This window comes from Rhinopithecus bieti, unplaced genomic scaffold, assembly GCF_001698545.2.
Source record: "Rhinopithecus bieti isolate Rb0 unplaced genomic scaffold, ASM169854v2 scaffold_10356, whole genome shotgun sequence".
NCBI lineage: Eukaryota > Metazoa > Chordata > Mammalia > Primates > Cercopithecidae > Rhinopithecus > Rhinopithecus bieti.
The window spans coordinates 322,760-347,737 of NW_016806422.1; the positions used below are offsets into that span (position 1 = coordinate 322,760).

General features: G+C 35.2%; 1 protein-coding gene across 1 annotated transcript in view; it reads left to right on the plus strand.

Annotated features, from left to right (window-relative positions):
* LOC108532435 (low-density lipoprotein receptor-related protein 1B-like) overlaps positions 1–24,978 on the plus strand; it is a 614,569-nt gene that overhangs the window by 304,046 nt on the left and 285,545 nt on the right. Inside the window, 1 exon segment of the mRNA XM_017876508.1 lies at positions 7,078–7,194. Coding sequence (XP_017731997.1) covers positions 7,078–7,194 — 117 coding nt within the window.

A 24,978-nucleotide genomic window follows, 5' to 3' on the forward strand; every position in this document is an offset into this window, starting at 1 on the left:
CATGAAATCTCAAGACCACTAGCCTATTTATATTTCCATATAATCTATTCTATTGTAATAAATCTTTGAATCCCTAGCCAGATTCTTATTGAATGGAAATATACAACTTGTGGTATAGTTTACAACGGGGTACCAGAAAGGTCATTATTAATCAGATAAATGTTGAAAAATGATACTGACTAGCTGCAGCCTAGTGTTTCTTTTTAAATGATAAAGAAAAAAATAGTGTATTTGATGGCTCATATTGATATGATTCTTAAAAACTGATTTTGTAAACCATTACATATAACAACATCATAACATATCAACCACCCATCAACTCTTTCTGTCTTTGCCAACATAAGCCTTACTCAATAACAAGTATTATAATTTACCAGTGAAAAATACAGGGCAGCCTCTAGAGTAAAGACCCAGGGGCTGAGAAGACTGGTTTCCACTCTTGGTCACTACCAGTTTTTTTCTTGGAAAGACATGCCTCTCTGCACTTTTGATTTCCTTGTGCATTTTTTTTTTCCCAGCATGGTAAGAGTATGAATTAACTAGAAATTGGTTCCAGATTTTCCCTATGTACGAAACAACACTGACAGGAGCAAAACAGTCACTGTTCCATAATCCTAGTCTGTGTCTTCTATTCAGCTTTTTACATAATGACAAATTTGCTGTGGATCCATGGGCCAGTTATTCTCTTGTCCCCTGATTAAAAACCATCTGACATTTTAGAGTAAATGAATTTTTTGCAAGATCTGTTTGTCTCATGACAAATCTTTTGTTTACAAAAGGCTTTCTAAGATAAAAGGACCTCTAGAGGTCATCAAGTCCTAAGTCCCTACCCTCCAAGCTGTCCATCTTATAGATGGGCATGGGAGAGGGAACTTGCCGAAACTTACATCACTGGTAAAAGATCAGGGGAAACGCGATCCAAGAATTTTGTCTCCAAGGTCATTTCTCTTTATCCCAAATATTATTATCCTGCATATTAGCTAGAATTTTAGGTATGGCCAGTTTAACTTAAGCCGCTCTTGCCATATGACTATAATTTTTAATAAGACATCTTTCTAAATGAGTGCAATTCTTCTTCTTCTTCTTTCTGTTTTTTTTTTTTTTTTTTTTTTTTTTTTTTTTTTTTTTTTTTGGACACAGTCTTGCTCTGTCTCCCAAGTTAGAGTACGGTGGCATGATCTCAGCTAACTGCAACTTCTGCCTCCCAGGTGCAAGCAATTCTCATGCCTCAGCTACTAGAGTAGCTGGGAATAGAGGTGCACACCACTATGCCTGGCTTTTCATATTTTAGAAGAGAATAGGGTTTCACCATGTTGGCCAGGCTGGTCTCAAACTCCTGGCTGCAAGTGATCTGCTCACTGAGGCCTCTCAAAGCTCTGGGATTACAGGTGTGAGCCACCATGCCTGGCCCAATTATTATTCTTTTGAGATTAAGATTCATTTCAGAGACTATGCTTTATAATATCCTAAACAAACATCGCTTTCACTTTAAAATTGAAGGCATTGCTGGCTCAATTTATGATCCATGTTTTCCTCATTTCTGTTAGATTTTTTAAATCTGCTTGTTTCTACATGGTTTTAAAAAAAACATTTGTGATTGGCTAGCTATTTATAGTAGTAAAAGTAAAATGTTTATGTATAAGAGCAAATAAAACAGTTTTAATTATTAGTTGGTGTAAAAATAATTTCTGCTTTTGCCATTATTTTAGTGGCAAAACCACAATTACTTTTGCACCAACCTAATAATAAGATACCTAAATTACTCAAGTCCTGTGGTCTACTAGGAAATAGAACATAGCTTACTTAAATGCCACTGTAAGTGCTACCAGATGAAGTCTACCACTCACTACTAGATCTTTTTGTCGGTATATTTATGACAGCTGTTATAGTCAGTGGACACCTTAAGAACTTGAATAAAAAGAACAAAGATGAAAATAAATATGTCCTTCTTTTGCTTTGTATGCAATGAAGTACATAGTCATGCTACAATGTACTTCCATTTCACTTCATCAGAATATATAAATAGGTCACATAGCTTACCATACTGGAAAAAAAGGGCACATTTATATAGACCATATTTCTTTCTGAATTTCAATCCATTGCTAGATAGAGGTGAATACATGGACATATATGCTAGATAAAAAGACTTTCCAATAGGGAATTACTTGTTATTGAATATTGAAAATGGCTACCATCCTGTAGCCATTTGCATTTGCATTGTGATTATTTAAAAGAAAACCCTTGTACAATTTCTGAGATTCTTTCTAAACGAGTACTCCTCCCTCCTCCTCCTCCTCCTCCTCCTCCTCCTCTCCTCCTCCTCCTCCTTCTTCCTTCTTCTTCTTCTTCTTCTTCTTCCTTTCTTCCTTCTTCCTTCCTTCTTCTCCTCCCTCCTCCTCTCCTCTCCTCCTCCCTCGCTCCTCCTCCTCTCCTCTCCTCTTCTTCTTCTTCTTCCTCCTCCTCCTCCGCCTCCACCTCCTACTCCTTTTGGACAGAGTCCACAATAAGCCAATTTCCTACTTTTTAAAATTTCTACTTCATGAATTTATTTCCTTCATTAAATATCTACCAAGGCACGGGTGATAGAATGAAAGAAAACACACAATGTCTTTCCCCAAGAAGCTAAGAGTGAAGACTAGGAGAAAGAAGTGTAAACAGGCCATTCTAATGCAGTATTCAAAGTGTTAAATTGATCCACATGGAAGCACATAGGAAGGGTATGGAATACAGTCTTTAGTTATCTGGGAGTGCTTCTTGAAGGAAGTACTGTCTAAGTGAAACCTTATAAAAAGCTTAAGAACAATTCCTAAGTGACAGTTGCAGCCATTCAAGCCATTAGAAGAAATAAAATAATCTGGTAAAACACAACATTGGCAATACTGTGGGGAAAAGAAATTGTCATACACTCCTGCTGGGTGTGTGAATTGATTTTCTATCTTGGAAAGTGATTTGGTCAAATTCAATAAATGTGAAGATGTGCATATCTTCAACTTTGTAATTCTATTTCTATGTTTATAATCTAATACCTGTGCATGAAGAGAGAGACATGAATACAACTTTTCATTGTCTTGTGCTGTAATAGTGAAAAACTGAAACAATTAAAATGTCCATTAACAGAAGAATGGATAGATATATTGTGTTCTATTCATGGAATGCTGTTCATAATTAAAATATCTGAACAAGAACTCAAATATCAACAAAATGAATTTAAAATAAAGTTAAATTAGATGAGATACCCTCATCCAAGAAAAAAAAAAAAACGCTAAATTGAAGAAAATAAGCAATACCATTTATATGAAGTATAAAATATAAAATAATTTTATATAGTGTTTATTAATTCATAAATAGGAATAGTATTATAATATGCCCAGAAATAAAAAAAAAAAAAAAACAAATTAAGAAGATTAGTTACCCCTGGAAAGAGAGGGAGGGAAATGTGATTGAGAAGGATTATGTAGGAAATTTCAAATATAAGCACATATATTTTTTTCTTAGATAAAACAAAAATAAAAATCTGTAACAAATATAGAAAAAAATAAGATTTGATATAGCTATGTAACAGTAAACTGATGCTAATGATATTTTTTCCTATACCTTGCTAGATGGTAGAAATATTTCACGAGAAAAAAAAAGAATAATTGACCAGAATAGATTGTCCAGGGTGGGGTGAAGTGAATAATAAGAGAAAGGGTTGGAGAATTTGCCCAGAAGAGAAAATAGCACACACACGGGATCTGGAGTAAGTGGACACAGTCAGGGTCTTGGGAGCCGTTCTCCGTCAACATCCAGAATATTGTTGTCTACTCATGAGGGAGACCCAGAGACCGAAGATGAAAAGTAGTTAGATTTGAAATTATTTTTCCTCATGGAAACATGATCATTCCTTATATTCAAACCTAGACAATTTCATATCAACATTTCTCCCCACCATAGTGCTCTGGTTAGATTACATAATATTTGCTCTTCTCACATCCTCTACCACTTATAACTAAATTCATACTAGGTAAATATAATTGATTGCAAAAAACCCTAATGTATTTAAAAATTAGACTTCTCTTTACAAAAGAATGAGTGCATTTTGATATGACATTAAACACAGCTAAGTAGAATGCTTTGATTACGATACAGCAAAAGTGAAGTTTAGGAATAGTGCTATGCTCTAGTCTCCTCTTGGCTGTATAGTTTGTGTGCCTTGTGAGAGTTCTCACTGTTACATGGCTACAGGAGAAGGATGATTACACTGAATCTCTGATTCAGCAGCTAGACAAACAATTCTCTTGAAGGAGGTGTAAATTTCTTCCTCCTTAGAGCAGCATTTGCTACAAAATTAGAGTCCTATGGGGCTGCTCTGCTAATCTTGCCTCCAAACTAACTTAGATCTGATGGAGACAAGAGATGAAAAAGTAAATGTTGTGGGTTTGTTTTCAGAAAAATTCATTGATTAGAAAGTGATAATTTAGTCAACTTGATTATATCATGTAAACGGTCCTTGAGGGTTTGTGGAATGAAGCATCTTTCTCATCTGAAATCAGTTAAAATTGCCTAGTAGACTAAGTGAATAATTTTTTCCATGATTAGAACAGACGGTGAATTCATATATCTTCAGGGCATACTTTCCCTCAATAATAATCCAGTGAATACTTTTTGGAATAATAGGTCATAACAGTTCCTCCAGCTTCAGAGTTAATGAGGTAACACAAATTCCCACACCATCACATTGTGAGATGGGTCATACACAATATGAGACGGGTTCATAGAAATTCTTTCTCATTTTCCTCTCTAATCACCATAGCTTTCCTAATAAAAGAAAACAATCTGATAAAACTTTGCTAGAATTAAACCTGAATTATTAGGCGAGAATACAGTGACATAAGAATGTCAAAGAATATTGGTTTTGATTAATATATTCTTATTACGGGCCAATTAGAATTTAAGATAGAAATATGTGATAATGTTTATATAAAGCAAGAAAACAGAAAAGACTGAAGGAATGAAATAAAGAATGAAGGAGGAAGAAAGGTATGGAAAAGAAAAAAGAGAAACAACAAGAGAAAACAAGGAAGGAGGCAAGGTAGGGTGAAAGGAAGTCAACAAGAATTGAAAAAAATGCTCTTATTAAATTTCTCTTAAAACTCAAAAGATGAAAAGGTATTTATTGTAACCAGTGAAACAAAGATAGGTAAGGAAAAAATTATTAATCTCTCTCACACTTCTATTTTTACCCCTTCCTATCAAGTAAACTAATGACATTAGACTTTGTGTATATCTTTCTACCTCCATCTCTAGGTTAATACAAATACATGTATAGTTATTTTTTTCCTCAGCAGACATAATGTTATAACGATTATCTAAGAACTTTATTCATTTTAGTATAGATGACAGAATAATTTACCAGAAAATCTATAGAATTAAATGAGACAACATAGAATTATTTAATTTTACTTGTAATTTTAACCTTAAAAACTATAGAAGCATATATGTTTGCTAGAATATTTAAAATCTGTTAATGTAAAATAAATGATGAATTTGTAAAATGAAAAAAATCAGATAGTGCATAAAATATTTTAGACTTAGGAACCTTATCATATAAGCAAAGCAAAATACATACTATAATAATTTTCCTGATATTTCTAATTTTAGACAGTAAGACTAGAAACAATCTAATGTATCAAACCAAGCCAATAAATTTTCATTTGTTTTCTAGGATAATCTTTAAAATATTCACTAATAATGAATATACATCTTAACACTGCAAGTGCACTTTTCTTAAAAGGGCAGAACAACGTATTTATCTTATAAAAAATTATTTTCAATGATTTCTGAAGCCCTAATTCGTGGAACCTATTTTAGTGTGGTTGATTGAGTTGGCTTTGCACCACCCTCTCTTATACCAACCATTAGTACCCAAGTTCACAAAGTGTTTTGATGAGACAGACAACGGTTCTCAAACCTAGGAAAAAGGAAGTCTATAAACTCAACAAGATTCCCTTATTGTAGCCACTGACACTCAGACCCCAATTATTCATTATCTGTTCAAGCCTCACCTATCCAAAATTTTCATAGGACCGAGTATCCCTTTCCCAATATATCTAATTTTTTTCTCTAGTCCAATGAAAGGAAAGGGTAGATAGGATATTGAGGCTCATAAAGACATATTTGTAGTTCAGAGGGACAAAAGAAAAAAAAATGAAAATCAGATGATAACAACTAAGCATGTCACTACCAAAGGCCTGGGGGAAGAGGCAGGGAAGCTATTTAAGCTTTCATGCTTTTAAAAGTTGCCCTGATTATACTAGAAAAGGATTATCAAATTTCCTGTTGAACATAACCCCTTTTCTGAATAACTTTAAACCACTGCCTCCGGCTAACATAGAAAACAAGATTCCATGTTTGTGTTCATTGAAACCCTTAAGAGAGCCCAAAGCAAAGTTCATTAATATACCTTGCTTAAAAAGTCATACTTTTAAAATAATTGTGCTGAAAATGAGTTAAAAGAAAACATCTTAAGGCTAAATATACGTTTTAGAAATTACTTTTACACTCTCACTTCATACAGTAGATCATTGAGAGATCAAGAAATAAATGCATTAAAAATGTTAGAGGAATAGGACAATGCTGACCCCATGATTAGAAACTAGATATACTGAGATCGTCTCCAAATAATGCCTTCTACAATACTGCAAAAACAGTTTTCTTGGTTTATTAGCAAATGCTATCCAAAATTCTTTTTTGTTAATTAAGAGTTGGATGAAACTTAATTCAACCTTATATTCATAAGCACATGCTGGGCAAAATTTTAAAATTATGAATTCATAGCTTCATTTATAGAATTGTGTGAGGATTACTATCTTGTCATTTAACAGTCATTGATCATTGAAGGGCAAAGCATGTGAACTTTAGAGAAGACAAGCAAGCTGATATTCAGAAGTCTTAAGTAAAAATGGACTTTTAAAATATTTTATTTTAATAAAGAAATATACTATCTTATGTATGAAAGGGATATTGCATGCTTAATTATATCCTTGATGTTCAAAAGGCCTCTAAGTTGATTTTTTGTATATTAATTGATCATCATAGCCAGGACATGCCAGGTAGACCAGTTTTCTTGCGGAAATGGGCGTTGCATTCCCAGAGCATGGCTGTGTGACAGGGAAGACGACTGTGGTGACCAGACAGATGAAATGGCATCTTGTGGTAAGTTGTGAGTGAAACATGTTGTTAGTAGAAATTGTGTCAGATACGATATCCTATCACTATACCCTCCTTAAAGAGCTATTTATATCTTTATGACTACAGGTAAAAGAGGCAGAGGATATGTCACTTTCTGTTACAGACTTTTGGACCTGAGTGTGCGCTTTAATGATAACTTCAGAATAATTCCTATTTGTGTGGTAGAAACAATATTCTCAGCAAAAAATAAATGCATTTAAACATTGCAGATTTTATTAGGAAGTGGTTATTACACGGCTAACAGGACAATCTCCAATGTTCATTATTAATCTTATGTCTGTAGTGATTAAACTTGTCAAAGAGAGTAGTTCATGGAGTAACATTTAGGGTAAAGGAGGAGGACGTGTTTCTTATTGGCATATATATGTTATCTTCCGGGAAGAATAAATGATTCAGATTGTGACTACATAATTGGTAAATCATTGTTTTCATTTCTGTGTAGTCGTATGATTCTGACTGACAAACTCAGTATTAGTTTAAGATAATATTTTTGTTGATGGCAAAATTCCCACTTTGCACAGATTCTCTTACTTTTGAAAATAGTAAAAATGTATTGTCACATCAAGTTACAAATTTAATTACTCTCGTACTCATGCATCAGTATATTTCATTATCATTTGTCTCAGTAACATCTAGTGAAACACAGTAACAGAATGAACCAGGCTTTCTAAGACTTGTGCTTTATTTGAGTCGTGGCAATAGATTTTTTTAAAATTATGGGAAAATTTTACCCATAATTTAGACATGTATAGCATATTTATTAAAATATAATGCAATAAGTATACATTTTAATAATTTAACACTTATGCTTTTAATAGTAGAAAAAATAAGGTTTTTAACTCTTCTGTTTATTATTTTTTCTTTCTTTTTTTTTTTTTTTTTGAATTCCCACAGTTTTGGGGTACAGGTGGTTTTGGTTATATGGGTAAGTTCTTTAATGGTGATTTCTAAGATTTTAGTGCACTCATCACCCGAGCGGAGTACATTGTTCTCAATATGTAGTATTTTATCCTCTACCCCTTTCCAGCTTTCCCCCTGCCAAGACCCCACAGTCTATTACATCGCTCTTATGTCTTTGTGTCCTCATAGCTTAGCTCCCACTTATAAGTGATAAGAAAACAATATTTGGTTTTCCATTCCTGAGTTTCTTCACTTAATATAATGGCCTCCAGCTCCATCCAAGTTACTGGAAAAGACATAATTTTATTCCTTTTTATGGCTGAGTAGTATTCCATGGTGTATATGTACCACATTTTCTTTATCCAGCCACTGGTTGGATGGGCACTAATGTTGGTTCAGTATCTTTGCAATTGCAAATTGTGCTACTCTAAACATGTGTGTGCATGTGTCTTTTTCATATAATGACTTATTTTCCTTTGGGTAGATACCTAGTACTGGGATTGCTGGATCAAATTGTAGTTCTACTTTTAGTTTTTTGAGGAATCTCTATACTGTTTTCCACGGTGTTAACTTCTCAGTTTAAATGCCTGTATTTGGAGGATGCTTATCTAAAATTTTCTTATGCTAGACTATTATGTCCCTGTAAACATTTTGAGTATATAACCTCTGAATAAAGTATAGATAAAGTAAGTGGTGGTAAGTGATATATTAAAGAAGGCGACAGCAGTAGTATAGAAGAAAGCACTAGAGAACCACACAAGAGACGATAGCATATTTTATGTATATAATAGAATATCTAGAGTGTGACCAATAAAGTGGATTGAGCAGTATATTCTCTCTTTTCTACTATCCAGACTAACTGTGTGGTCCTAAATCTGGCTGAGTCTGCTGCTAAGTTGCTCTATATTTTAGAAAACTTGATTCCTTTCCACAGTGAGCATCCTCATTCAGAGAATACCAGAAAGGTAACGAGCAATCTAATAACATTAAATATAGAGAGGCCCTGGAATCAGAGTCTCAATTCAGAAAAGAAATGTCACGAAAACAATTAGGAAAATAAAGTATGAGCTCATTAAAGAACTTCTATTAGGTCTTTGATCAGATTTTCTCTTTTCTTTTTTTTTTAATAGAACTAGGGCAAGAACTGTTTCTTTATTTTAATAACAATTTACTTGAATCAAAGGAGGAAAATACCTAAAATTATACGCTAAAATTTTAATAATAATCTAAAAGACTATACCAAGACAAACTTGTATATCTTTTTTTTTTTTTTTTTTTTTTTTTTTTTTTTTTTTTTTTTTATTTTTGAGTGGAGTCTCGCTCTGTCGGGCCCGGACTGGACTGCAGTGGCGGCGGATGCTCAGCTCCACTGCAAGGCTCCGCCACCCCCGCCGCCGACCCACCTCCCGGGTTTAAAAGCATTCTCCTGCCTCAGCCTCCGAGTAGCTGGGACTGAGCAGGCGCCCGCCCACCCTCGCCGGCTAGTTTTTGTAATTTTTAGTAGAGATGTGGTTTGCACCGGCGTGTAGGCCAGGAATGGTGCTGCGATCTCCTGACCTCGTGATCCGCCCGTCTCAGCCTCCCAAAGTGCTGGGATTACAGGCTTGAGCCACCGCGCCCGGCAAACTTGTATATCTTTTATGAGGTGAGGCGAAGAAGGGTTGGTAGCACTGCCAGACACATATTTTTCTGTTGAATTTTTATAACAACAAATCTATGAGGAATATTTTGTGGTTCACATATCACAGATAAAGGAGTTGAAACTTAGAGACTTTTAGAAATTTGCTTGAGATCACAAAGCTAGTAAATAGAAGGAACAGATTGTTAACCCAGGCATGCTTACCACTAGAATCCAACCATTTTAGGCTGACTCTTTTTCTGATCCATGCAGAGGGTGCAGATAATGCCATTATACTTCAGTGACTATCTGATTTAAATGCACATACACTTATAGTAGGTTTCATTCCTTGTTGTGTTGGTAAATGTTTTAACATTTCCTGGTGGGGAGGAACCCTGATGTATTGTTTGCCCATTTGTGTGCTGTAAATACTCTGAGCATGGCCAATATCAAGTTGCCAACATGATTCTCTGAATGTGGAATTAGGACGATATGCAGTAACGCACTAGTATGTAGTATTTCCACTATTCAGATACAGCTGACACGAATAACTTCAAGAGCAATGTAGTAAAATTATCAGGAAATTAGAAGTCTCAGGTGTATATTACCTTTGTTTTAAACATTATTTGTTTAATTTTACATTTATAAAAATTATTTTTAAAAAATGGCATGTGCTTTACAACTGGCAAATAGAATCAGTGAAAATTTAAAAATAGGCTCTCATGACCGGGTGTGGTGGTTCATGTCTGTAATTCCAGCACTTTAGAAAGCCAGGATGAGCGGGTCACTTGAGGCCAGGAGTTGGAGACTAGCCTGGCTAACATGGTAGAACCCTGTCTCTACTAAATATATGAAAATTAGCTGGAGTGATGGCACGGGCCTGTAATCCCAGCTACTCTAGAGGTGGAGGTGGGAAGATTTCTTGAACCCGGAAGGCAGAGATTGCAGTGAGCTGAGATTGTGCCTCTGTTCTCCAGCCTGGGTGGCAGAGTGAGACTCTGTCTCAAAACAATAAAATAAAAATAGACTCTCACAAGTTGGTACAAGAGGACTGCAGCACACAATTGGATACGAACACATTGTAACAATTTAGCAGCTAGACAGTTTGGTTCTGAAATATAGCCAGATTTTACAGAGTATCTGTAAACTATGGACATGCATTAGTAGCAGTACCATTTCTTCTTTACAACCAAGGAAACCTGTTTTACCTCAAACATGTTTCTCTCTTCAGTAACACACCTTTCACATTGTTATTTAAAATCAAAATTTACATCAGAAGAGAAGCTAACAAAGTCTAGTAGGCACAATTTCACTTTTAAAGTTATCGTAAGAAAGAATGGCACAGATCTCTGTAATAGAAATTATCCCTGCACTGCATACAAAATGACAAGGAGTGCATTTTTTTTAAAAAGCACTCACCCTATTTGACGCTATACTATAAATAAATATAGATTCAACTTATTTCTAGTTTTATTATAAAACTCGTACTGGCCATATTTTGCTTTTGTCATCGGAATAGCCCAGATTCCCAAAGGTTTCATCCTACAGGAAGATGCTGCAATCACTTTTTTTGTTCTTACATTTCAGCTCCATGGACAATCTCTGTTAGGTTTATAAGTACTGTTACACTTTAAAAATAATACTAAAATTTGAATTTAAAAACATGCAAAGCCTATGATTCGAAATGTTTCTGCTGGTAACTAGGAGTTGAAGGTAGTGCAACTGAGGGTCAAGTTTTCACTGGAATTTAATAACATCTATTTATAAACCTAATTCATTTTACTTGCATTTGCCTTTACAAGTGAATTGCAGATTTTAGGTTGAGATTATATGTGGGCGCACATTTACATTACTTGGGAAGGCCGTCTGAGGATTCAGCTTTAATCTTTAAGCAGTTGTTTAATTTTTTTAGTAGTCTTCACATGTGGAAAGAATAATTTGTAAATTGATGATGCAAACAAGAAAAGACATATTCAAATAGTGACGCCTGTGTTGAAAGTGGATCTTGTGTCAAGGAATTGAACGGTCAATTTAATTTCAAGGCTAAGACTAACATTGGTTCTCAACTTTAGTTGTCAATAAAATAATTACCAGGGCAACTTTAAAATCACCTGCCCATGCCTCATTCCAGAGTAATTAAATAGAATCTCCAGGAGTAGGACCCAATAATTAGTATTTTTAATGCTTCCCAAATGGTGAAATGTGTGATCAAATTTGAAAACTCAAGACATACATCAGAGTCTTTTGGGGAGCTTGTTAAAAAACAGAGTGCTGGGCCTCATTTCCAGAGTCTCTGATCCAGTCAGTCTCGGGGGGGGGCCAAGAATTTACATTCTATTAGGTCGGTGCAAAAGTAATTATGGTTTTTACCAGTATGGCGAACAACAACAACAAAAAAATGCAGTTACTGTTGCACCACCCTAATAACAAATTCTCAATTAATACTGATCCTTGTACAATGTGTATTTGATTTTATCATCTGTGAACTTATGTAACATAAGAATGTTTCGTATATGCAAAACTAATTTAAGTTGGAAGCAATTATCCTTACAAATTTCCTTCCCATATGTATTAGTCCATTTTCATGCTGCTGGTAAAGACATACCCAAGACTGGACAATTTACAAAAGAAATAGGTTTAACTGGATTTACAGAAGCCTCATAATCATGGTGGAAGGCAAGGAGGAGCAAGTCATATTTTACGTGGGCGGCACCAGACAAAGAGGGAGATTGGGCAGGGAAACTCCCCCTGATAATACCATCAGATATCTCGAGACTTATTTGCTATAACAAGAACAGCACGGGGAAGACCTGCCCCCATGATTCAGTTAACTCCCACTGGGTCCCTTTCACAACACATGGGAATTCAACATGAGACTTGGATGAGGACGAGCCAAGCCATATCACCATCCTCAAATTACAACATTAAATATAAGGGCATTTCATGATTAAACATAATGTTTCAAACAATGACATGTTTTGTCCTTTAGACAATTTATAGTAAAAAAAAAAAAAGTATGGTTATTCATTTTAAACTTTAACAATCTTTGGCTTGCTCTGTCTTCCAGGTATCTCCACATAGTTTACATTTATCATGTTTTAATAAATATACCTTAATGTAAGTTGGTAGTACCTAATTTGTTAGAAACCTTCAACCTGAGAAATTATCTAAAGTTTGTTAGGAGATTGAAAGGTAGTTCAGGCTGGGTGTGGTGGCTCACACCTGTAATCCCAGCACTTGGGGAGGCCAAGGTAAGTGAACCACTTGAGGTGAGGAGTTTGAGACCAACCTGGCAAACGTGGAGAAACCCCATCTCTACTAAAAATATCAAAAAATTTAGTGGTGCATGGTGGTGCATGCCTGTAATCCCAGCTACTCTGGAGGCTGAGGCAGGAGAATAGCTTGAACCTAGGAGGTGGAGGTTGCAGTGATCCAAGATTATGCCACTGTACTCCAGCCTGGGCAACAAGAGTGAGATTCCATCTCAAAAAAAAAAAAAAAAAAAAAAAAAAAGATAGTTCAATGAAGTAGAAATAAAAATTGACTAATGTTTGCAAAGTTAATATTACTCAATTTTATGGATTTTGATCTTTTAAAACCACGTAGATTGTAGGATTTTGTCTCTTGTACTTGTAATCTTACTTTAAATGCTCTTGTAATCTTGCTATCTTATAAAATTACAAAAAAAGAGAAAAAAGAGGACAGGAGAGGAGGGGATAGGGAGAAGAGAGGAGAGGAAAGGAAAGGACAGGACAGGAGAGAAGAGAGAAGAAGAGAGGAAGAGAAGAGAAGGCAGGCATGGTCGTTCATGCCTGTAATCTCATCATTTTGGCAGGCTGATACAGGTGGATCACTTGAGCCCAAGAGTTCCAGACCAGCCTGAGAAACATGGCCAGATCCCATCTCTACAAAAAATACAAAAAATTAACCAGGGGTGGTGATGGGTGCTTGTAGTCCCAGCTACTTGGGAGACTGAGGTGCGATGATCACTTGTAGAGAAAGAAGGAAGAGTTACAGCTATCAAAATGGAGTTTTTACCCAATTAAATCAGTAGTAAGTTGTATATAATATATTTTACACAAGATTTTTAGAAAAGCAAATTTCCTGATTCAGTATAATATTTTTTATTTTCTAAGAAAAAACCTGCATATGTGTGTAACCCTATAATGAGTAGTAGTAATCCAGTGGAATATTGAAATATAATTATTGTCCAGCACTGTTTTCAACTCCTTTGCCATTACTTAATAATATCTTTGCACCACACAATGACCCTGGTAACTTTTAGTTTCTATAACTTGTTCCAGTGCATTTTGAAACACCAGTATTGTATCTTAGTCAAAGCTTTCTCCTCCCTCATTGCTGGCTAGACTTGAAGTTCTAAGAATGGGGAGGAAAATATGTCCTGCTTTGTTACTCCCTACTTGTCTCTCATGTAACTTTAGCTCTTCAGGCAGAGAGGAGACATGGAGGAAATGAGTAACATCTTTTCAAGCAGATCTAGAGGAAACTTCCTTTCTACTGCTTTAAATTTCACAATCTCTGACACATGAGAAATGCAACTCTATTGAGAGGTTTCTGTGTGAGATCTTCAGAGAGGTTTGAGTCTCATCCCTCTTTAGAATTCCCTGAACTTCCTCCTTCTCATTTCTTCTCTCTTTTTCTCCTTTCTTCAGTGTTCCCTGCATATCTAGACCTAGGTCTCTTTAATTCCCCATACCTCCTCATTCCCACCACAGGACGTATATCTCATAGCCTTAAGTTGCTAGAATCCCCTTGCTTGGTGGGCTGCTCTTTTGGTTGCATTACTGATGTGACAAGAAAAGGTTTTCTGTCTTTGCTAGGTCTACGTTTTTTATTTTGCTTTCCCGAATGTTGCGAGCAGGTTGCTCTCCTAATTACTCATACCTTGGGCCTGCGATCACTCTCCAGTTCTTTGCTGTTCTCTAGATACAGGTAAAAGGGCCAGATCACTTGCAGAAAAAACATCTCATCAGTGCCTTCTCAGGCACCCACACAATTTCATGAATGATTCTCACGGAGTCTCTCCTGTTGTATTTGTGGATCTCTCCACAGGTTGGTCCAGTGGTGTCTCCAGAAGGTTGACTTATACAGTACTCTCCTATTATATGGAATGGTTCCAATATTGGCTTCTCTGTGCAGACTGTGAGGGTACTTGGTGTCTCCTTATCCTTAGTATTGGATGTAAGTGGGCCAGGGCCATGGTGAAAGAAAGAATTTCACTTTTACGTGTTTTTGTTTTTAACTCACTCATTTTTTTTTCTCTTCTTTTCCTTCTTCCTTTCTCCCTTGTAATCTCCTATTAAAGTAGGTTTGTACATACCTACTAGTCCAAACATACACACATTTATTCAATACATGAACATTTAGAAAGAATAAGAAAAGTTATTTTAGTTCTCACATTGTAAGACTGAAGTACTCAAAATTGTGTGTGCAAAGTTGCACAATATATTAATAGATTTCAGTTGGATGTCAGGCCCATTCACTCCTAGTTGTCTATTCTCACAGAATTAGAAACTTTTGTAGTGGACTAAAATGCTTTGTAACTTAATCTCTTATCAAATGTAGGAATTCTTCTAAAATTGGTCCCAGAAGTGATTACCTACTCATTGTTTAAATATTTTCAGAAACAAAGAACTCAACATTTCAGAGGGTAATTAATTCTACTGTTGGGTGGTAATCAATTATCAGAATATTCTTTCTTCATGGAGCTAAGATCTGCCTTCTTAAAGATTCTACCCACTGATATTTGTTCTGTCATCTGAAGTTATATGGAATCAGTAACTTTGTCCACAGTCTGGCTCTTAAGATAACTAATGACACCATCGTGTCCAAGCAACTCTTCTCATTTATAGGTTAAACATACCACTTCCTCCAACTTTTTCTTACATGACCATGTTTGTAGGGGCTTTTCTTACCAATTGCCCTGCCATTCATTCACTTGAATTTTAATAATCGTATTAAAATCAATAGCCTAAAATGGGCAATTGATATTCAGTGTTTATAGAATTTCAAACATGCAAGATGAAAAGTTTCTGGAGATCTTCTGCAGAAATGTACGAATATAGTTAGTGTTACTGAATTATATTCTTTTTTTTTTTTTTTTTTTTTTTTTAAATGGAATCTCGCTCTGTGGCCCAGGCTGGAGTGCAGTGGCCGGATCTCAGCTCACTGCAAGCTCCGCCTCCCGGGTTTACGCCATTCTCCTGCCTCAGCCTCCCGAGTAGCTGGGACTACAGGCGCCCGCCACCTCGCCCGGCTAGTTTTTTGGTATTTTTTAGTAGAGACGGGGTTTCACCGGGTTAGCCAGGATGGTCTCGATCTCCTGACCTCGTGATCCGCCCGTCTTGGCCTCCCAAAGTGCTGGGATTACAGGCTTGAGCCACCGCGCCCGGCCTATATTCTTAAAATGGTTAAGATGGTACATTTTATGTTATGTATTTTACCACAATTTTAAAATGTAAAAGTTTATGTTGTAAAATTTGATATTTTTACAACAGATCATAGTGGGCTTTTTACCTTTAGTTATTTAGCTTCTGGGTTTCTCTTAAAGTAATCTTGGAAGACAACCTTACCATGTAGCTGACGTGTTGACTTCTCAGTCAATTACCATGCCTAAGCTTTTCTTAGGCATGTTTGCTTTTTAGGGATATTTCCAATGTTTACATGTCAGAAGTTCTCTTAAATTCTATTTTGATACTCTTCTGATTCTCCCTTATCCATACATTTCAAAATATGTACATGGGTGAAGTCCTCTTTACCCCACCATCTTTCTACAATTCTTAACTTTTTTGCAGTTTTGCAGTTTTTAATCCATCATCCATCGTAGTAATCATGCTTCTAGTTTTGTATAATTCAAAGATTTGATAAGCATAACTTTTAAGGCTTTAGCCAAATCATAGTAACAAAGACATGAACTTTTGGAGAGCAATTAAAACATTCTTCTGGAAAAAAACTGACATAATAATTAGAATTCTATAGATATAGTTATGAATCAACTACTCATGTACCTAAGTTTGCTATTATATTGCATGTATGATATTTTCATTGTGAAAGAATTTCTCAAAATGTTGCTAAAATACAGAAGTACTATGTTTAATAATATATGTAATGAATATATATAATGAAATTATAAATGTGAAAATGCCCTAAACGTATGTTACATGTGTAAATATATATTATATATGTGTATATATGTATTATGTATATATATTTGATATATATCTATATCAAAAAACTGCATCAGCAAAATTTATTCTGGCATAATATATTTTATTTCATTCATGACTAAATAGTAACATTATAAATACTGATAAACTATTGTTTTAACAAGTTTATCTTAGAATTATTGTCAGAAACTTACATAAATGCCTCTCTATAGTTTCCAAATTTTCTCTCAGTTTTGGAGTCATGATCAAATATTATCTTTATATATACTGACAAACTGTTAACAAGTTTATCTTAGAATTGTCGGAAATGTGCATAAACTTCACTCCCCATAATTTTCAAATTTTCTCTCAGTTTTGGAGTTGGTATAGTATTATTTGCATTTTTTCCAATTTTTCTTCATGTTTCCTATCTCCCATTAATTTCACAATTACTGTCAATATTCTGAGAACGTCAAAGATACTTGATGTTTCATTACTTCTTTGATAATTTGTCTCCATAGAAAGATACACTCATTTTTTAGCAATTCAGCATTCTATTTTTCCCTATTCGGTTTGGAGTTTTAATTTTCTCTCAAACCCATTTGCTCTCTATTTTCCATGCTGGCAATAATTATTTTTATTTAAAAGATGGATACTGAAGAAACCGAGAAGCTCTTTTTCCTGTCTATGTCCTGTAGATTTATTCTTTGCATCCCAGACTTCCTTGTTCTGTTTATTTCCTTCTTCCATACTTTTAAATTTTAGCTTACTTAATTTTTTTTTTTTTTTTTTGAGACGGAGTCTCGCTCTGTCGCCCAGGCTGGAGTGCAGTGGGCCGGATCTCAGCTCACTACAAGCTCCTCCTCCCGGGTTCACGCCATTCTCCTGCCTCAGCCTCCCGAGTAGCTGGGACTACAGGCGCTTACTTAATTTTTAATTTAGAAGTGGTAGGCAAGCTTCTGCTGAGTTGTCTTCTTGTTATTCTTACACGCATGTGGCATTATTTTGCATCTTTCTTTCTTTGCAGTTCCCTGTTTTGTAAATACCTGACTAATAAAGTCCAGTCTACAGAAAAGTGGGAGGTTAAGAAAAGCCTGGAGGGATATTTTCAAAGCCATACTGGGCTTTTAGTTTCTTGTTCTAAGTCAGCATTTCCTCAGTTTCTTGCTTGAGGATATGAGTCCCTTGCAGTGCTTGTTGCTGATAAAGATTCCGAGGCTCCTACCTGCCTCCCTCAAAGATTTCCATTCAGTAGGTCTTGGATGGAGTCCAGGAATCTGTATTTTGGGAAAAAAATATCTCATGTGATTCTTATCTTAAAAGAAGATCAGAGAATGTAAACTGTGGTTTTAGCGTTTTCCACCAATTAGAATTTTTTAGGACTACCACAACAAATTATTACTAATGTGATGGCTTAAAACAACAACAGAAATTTATTCTTGCACACTTCTGGAGGTCGAAAGTCCAAAATCAAGTTGTCAACAGGGCTTCCTCCAAAGGCTCTAGGAAAAAGTCCTTGCTTGCCTCTTTTGACTTCTGGTGGCTATTGGCGTTTCTCGGCTTGGGGCAACATAACTTCAACCTCTGCCTCCGTCTCTGTGACCTTCTTCCCCATGTCTCTGTCATAGCATCCTCTCCTTTCTCTTACGAAGACAACAGTTATTTAAAGCCCACTTTTAATCCAGAATGATCTCATATTGAGGTCCTCAGCTTTATATCTGTAAAGACTATATTTCTTTTTTCTTTTGAAGGATGTAGGTTAAGATTATTGGCACAAAACATATTGTTAATTGTTTCAATAAACAAACAATCAATTTAGAGGTTGAGCACAGTGGCTCATGCCTGTAATGTTGCTGAGGCATTGGGAGGCCAAGGCTGGTGGATCCCTTGAGCCCAGGAGTTTGAGGTCAGCCTGGGCAACAAGGTGAAACCCTGTCTCTAAAATAATTTTTAAAAATTACAAATTTGTAGCTGGGCGTGGTGGTACATGCCTGTAGTCCCGGCTACTAGGGAGGGTGAGAGGGGAGGATCACCTCAACCCTGAAAGTCCAGGTTGCAGTGAGCCAGGAGTGTGCCATTACACTCCAGATTGGGCAACAGAGCAAGACCCTCTCTCAAAAACAAAAACAAACAAACAAAAAAGGAAAAAATTAAAAGAAAATCAATTTGGAAAATAGTGTGCATAAAATTTTATGTAACTATTATTTACATGTATAGATACTCTGAATCATGCTCACCAAAATATAATGCTGAATTTTCACTGACTTTGACTTTCTTCTTTGGGATTTCCTGTACTATTTTGCTCATTCTCCATGTAGAGGTATCGTTTTCTAAGTAAAAAAAAAAAAAAAAAAAAAGAAGAAGGAATTTTATCTTGAAAATTAAAATAACAAAAAGCAAAATCTTCTGTAGATCTGTGCATAGTCACAATGCCAAAGCAGAGCCACAAGAAATACTTAGGTATTTGCAAAGACCCTGTTTCTAAATAAAGTCACATCCACAGGTCCTGGGGTTAGAATTTGATGTACCTTTTTGATACCTAATAATTCAGCCCACTACCCCCAGGGGAACTTTAATATGCCCTGTATTGCCAATAGAATTATATTGGAGGCTCAGGCATGGGTAATTTTTAAAAGCTGTCTACATGATTCTTATGTGCAACCCTATCCTGATGGTTATTGTGTCTCTGCCACTCCATTGAATTTATTTCAATAACTCTCTATTATATCTCTCCAGACCTCAGTTGCTTTTCTTTTCCTTCCCTCCCAAAGTGGAGTCTTGCTCGGTTGCCCAGGCTGGAGTTCAATGGCGCAATCCCAGCTCACGGTGACTTCCACCACCTGGGTTCAAGCAATTCTCATTCCTCAGCCTCCCAAGTAACTGGAATTACAGGCGTGTGCCACCACAACAGGCTAATTTTTGTATTTTTAACAGAGACGGTTTTCACTTTATTGGCCAGACTGGTCTTGAACTCCTGACCTTAGGGCACCCGCTCGCCTCAGCCTCCCAAAGTGCCAGGATTACAGGTGTGAGCCACCAAGCCCGGCCTGCTTTTGCTTTTCTAGTGTGTCTTTTTCAAGTAATTCGGCAGATTACTTCTGGTAGGAAGGAGCTAACTGGAGCTGCCTCACCAGTTACTGGGCAATGATAATTTTAACTGTCTTTATGATGCTGACAGATACTGTTTCAATTTTTATCAAGAGTAAACATGAATTCTTTAGAGACTTCAGTAGCATTACTATCTCCATTGGTTAAAAAAATGCACACAAATATATAAAAATACACATGTACATGCACACATAGACACATAAAATCAGGGTCAAAGGAGATAATTATGTAAAATCTAGATCGTGGATGTCACATAGTGGTCACTGAATAAAAGTTTAATATAGATTTATGTCCTTTTCTTTCTTCTTCCTTCCAAATAATCTTTCAGGTGGGAATATATGTATTGTTTTCAATTGGAGTTTGAGTTAGCTCAACTGAAATTGTTTCAGAAAACAGCAACATTTCTGAAATCCTTAATTGGTTAATATTACATTTATTAGGTTGAAAGGTGTTCGATTGAAGTCCTGTATTGATCCAGGAAATATTTCTGTTATGCCAAGTTGGGGTTTTAAAATCAAAAGCCATATGCATCTTTGCCTAAGATGTAACCAGTATGTCAATAAATAATTTCAGTCACTGTAAACGTGTTGTCATTGATGTCAAAATACGCCATTACAGCAGATGTAAGGTTTAAACTTACCTCTATATTTCCCTACAGCATTTTTTTAAAGGGTCCAATTTTCCTACAACGATGGCTCCTCTGCGTGGATGCACAGTCCCAGACATGAGCTAAAATTTGCTGTGTAACCATAGCAGAATTTCCTCTCTCTTATTCCTTTCAGTCATTGGCAATATGAGCACATCTAACTACCAAAAAACAAAACAAAATAAAACAAATAACAGAACAAAAAAAAAAACCTTTCCACTGCTGCACATCCTAGAAGCACACCCTTGTGTAGTTTGATTTCCCACACAGTAGAGAAGATGGCCATATTTGAATCACTGGTTGCTGCTCATTGCACAGTAACTTCTGTGAGTTGTCTGGAGCCAACCTCCTCTTCAGAGAAGAAGCTACAAACCACTGTAGCTTAAATACTATAACACTACAAAACACTGTAGCTTAAATACTATAACACTACAAAACACTGTAGCTTAAATACTGTAACACTACAAAACACTGTAGCTTAAATACTGTAACACTACAAAACACTGTAGCTTAAATACTGTAACACTACAAAACACTGTAGCTTAAATACTATAACACTACAAAACACTGTAGCTTAAATACTATAACACTACAAAACACTGTAGCTTAAATACTATAACACTACAAAACACTGTAGCTTAAATACTATAACACTACAAAACACTGTAGCTTAAATACTATAACACTACAAAACACTGTAGCTTAAATACTATAACACTACAAAACACTGTAGCTTAAATACTATAACACTACAAAACACTGTAGCTTAAATACTATAACACTACAAAACACTGTAGCTTAAATACTATAACACTACAAAACACTGTAGCTTAAATACTATAACACTACAAAACACTGTAGCTTAAATACTATAACACTACAAAACACTGTAGCTTAAATACTATAACACTACAAAACACTGTAGCTTAAATACTATAACACTACAAAACACTGTAGCTTAAATACTATAACACTACAAAACACTGTAGCTTAAATACTATAACACTACAAAACACTGTAGCTTAAATACTGTAACACTACAAAACACTGTAGCTTAAATACTGTAACACTACAAAACACTGTAGCTTAAATACTATAACACTACAAAACACTGTAGCTTAAATACTATAACACTGCAAAACACTGTAGCTTAAATACTATAACACTACAAAACACTGTAGCTTAAATACTATAGGGTTTAAAGTGTTAAAACTCTATAAAACACTAAAAACTTCTAAAGTTTTGAAACACTATCGTGTTTTATTGATGTATTCTCTAAATATTTTTTACAATATTGTTTTCTTATAAGAAGAGTCCACATTATACCTGCTCGGGTGTTTTTAGCCACCGTGTTCCAGATGTTGGGTCTCAGGGGAAGACAGACAGGCAAAGTTTCTGTTCCAGGATGTTGCAGGGCATTAGTGGTTGTGGTGTGCAAAACCTCAATAAGGAGATGACACTTCTACATGATGTGCTTATATGTGAATTTTCTAAAGATTGCTACATTCTTTTAAATGAATAATTTATACATTTTCTCTGCTTTTGTACATATAAATTCTTATATAGTAGTACTGAATCTTTATAGGTTCTGAAATTCTAGGTTGGGTGATACCTATTCTCTATTCAGTTTCTATTGCTATCTTTTTTTTTTTTTTTTTTTTTTTTTTTTTTTTTTTTTTTTTTTTTGAGACGGAGTCTCGCTCTGTCGCCCAGGCTGGAGTGCAGTGGCCGGATCTCAGCTCACTGCAAGCTCCGCCTCCCGGGTTCACGCCATTCTCCTGCCTCAGCCTCCCGAGTAGCTGGGACTACAGGCGCCCGCCACGTCGCCCGGCTAGTTTTTGTATTTTTAGTAGAGACGGGGTTTCACCGTGTTAGCCAGGATGGTCTCGATCTCCTGACCTCGTGATCCGCCCGTCTCGGCCTCCCAAAGTGCTGGGATTACAGGCTTGAGCCACCGCGCCCGGCCATATTGCTATCTTTTAAAACAATGATGTAGATATATTTAGCTAAGGAAAGTCAGATAATACATACGTGCTTACAATAAAAAAAAGTACATAGTGCAATAGTAGATAGTAGTCATTCTACCTCTTTTGTACTATTACCAGTGGCAAGTATTTTTAACTCTTAGCCAAGTTGCCTGGTTATTACCTCTACTTTTATATAAATATAAAGTAATATGTTTAAGTGCTGTTTCTTGATTTCTTAAAATTATAATCCTCTCTTGACTTCCTCTTGACTAGAACATACTTTAAGTTATAAGTTTTAAAGTTTTAAAAGTTTTAAATTAAAAGTACAAGTAAGGAAATGTACTACACAGCTTTATAGAAAATAATATTATACTGTGATAACAATGTAAGCATGCTTACCTCATGGTATAAATAAAAGCTGTGACACTATATTGAGAAAATGGGAAAATATTATGTGGGGTACCAAAAAATAGTAAAATTTCTAATTTTAATAAAGACATTAGGAAGTGATATATAACTAACAAAAGTTATTTATGAAAATATTCCTTGTGTTTTAGTAACTATTTTTAAATATTTGTGTGTGGAAGAATATATGTCAATCGTTTGTGTTTTCCTAATGTTCAAATAAAGGGTGATTTTGATTTTATTTAATTGTGGTAGGAGAAAAAGTCTGTGTAATATTCTTTCCTTGGAAGCTGTTGCAACTGTTTTGTGGCCTAGGAAATGACTGTTTTTATGGAATTCCTTTGTGAACACAAGAAAATGTATATATTTTAAATTTGATAGAAGTAAATTTATTTTGACCGATGGAAGGATAGATTGATGGATTGATAGGTGATATTGATCAAGACTATTAATTTTGTTATTATCCTATATATCGTTATTGATATTTTGTCTGCTTAAGGATAATGTAAAAACATAAAGGCAATTTTCCTGAAATGTATTTTCTTGTTTATATGTAAAATGGCAAATATAAAATCTATTTCATGGTGTTGGCATGAAGATTAAATAGAGAACACAAAACTACCAATTACAGTGTTTGGGTAGTTAATTGTATCACTCTCTTCTTGGTTAGTCAGTAGTACTACTCTCTCATTTGTTTTTAGTTGCATTAATAGGTTAACAACAGGCTTATCTTATTCTGTAAGATCATTTAAAATGTTGGTTTACGTGTCATGTAATTTTGCATTAAAGAATTTACAATGATTTTCAATTCTGAATCTCGCTAAATGTTTTAAAGAGATCTTTGAATATTGGCGATAGTATCAGATGCGTATAATTTCATATGTAAATCACACATTGGAGTTCAATAAAATATTTGGACGTCTTACTTTTAGACGTGAGTGCTCACAAATAAGGACAAAGTACTTTTACCTATAAATGTACACTGGTAGACATGTGTGAACTATCAGGCATGACTAGGTTTAGTAATGCTGCCTTACCCTTGCATTTAACCCCTATAATTCTCATGGGTCCTTTTTCATTGAGTGCATGCTTCTCTTTTTAATGTTCTTCCTATTTAGTGATTTTTATGTTTTCTGTATCAGGAAACATTTTTAAAATGTGCTAGTTTTAGTGACATCTAACGCTGCACACTTAATGACACTGATTTCTCATTTACAATCAGGATCTGGCAGTGTGAAGCTCACTAATAATTTGATTTCTTGGGAAATTTTGGTTTTTTTTTTTTTACATGTTTGGAGAAAGATCTATAACTAGAATAAGTGAGAGTGAATTCTTAGAAATCATTTATAGTCATACCTTGATCCAGTATTGATATAACAACCAAAGCTGTCTATTTTGGGTATTATCAAAGTGAAGTCCGATCCATTTGAAGTGTCATTTGCTTCTCTTTCCCTGAGTGCTTTGCTTTCCTTTTATAAAAAATAAAAGGCAATTGCCTGGGTAGCCTAAGCATAGTCAAGATATCAGAATTATAAATGGACATCAACCACAGAGCTGGGAACAAGGAATCTCAAGGCGTATTGTTTTCAGTGAAAAGTCAATGTGTATAAGCAAATTGAAAAAAAAAAAATACTCATTTTAATAATATGCTAATTTTAAAAGTAGCAAAAATGAAACTGAAAGAAAAGTACCCCAGTCAACCTCATTACTGCTTCAGGGCCCTGAAGTGTCTATTCCTTGTGCTTGTATACTGCTGTAGTTAATAACTGCAGTGTATGAATTAGAATGAGGGAAAAGCAATGAAATTCCACATAACATAATGTTGCATTTTTAAAATGTCTGTAGTTTTAAAAGGTTGTCACTATGAAATATAATGTGTCTTACTCCTTTTCTCTTGGAAGTTGTATTGTTATAGGCACACTAAAAAAAAAAAAAAAA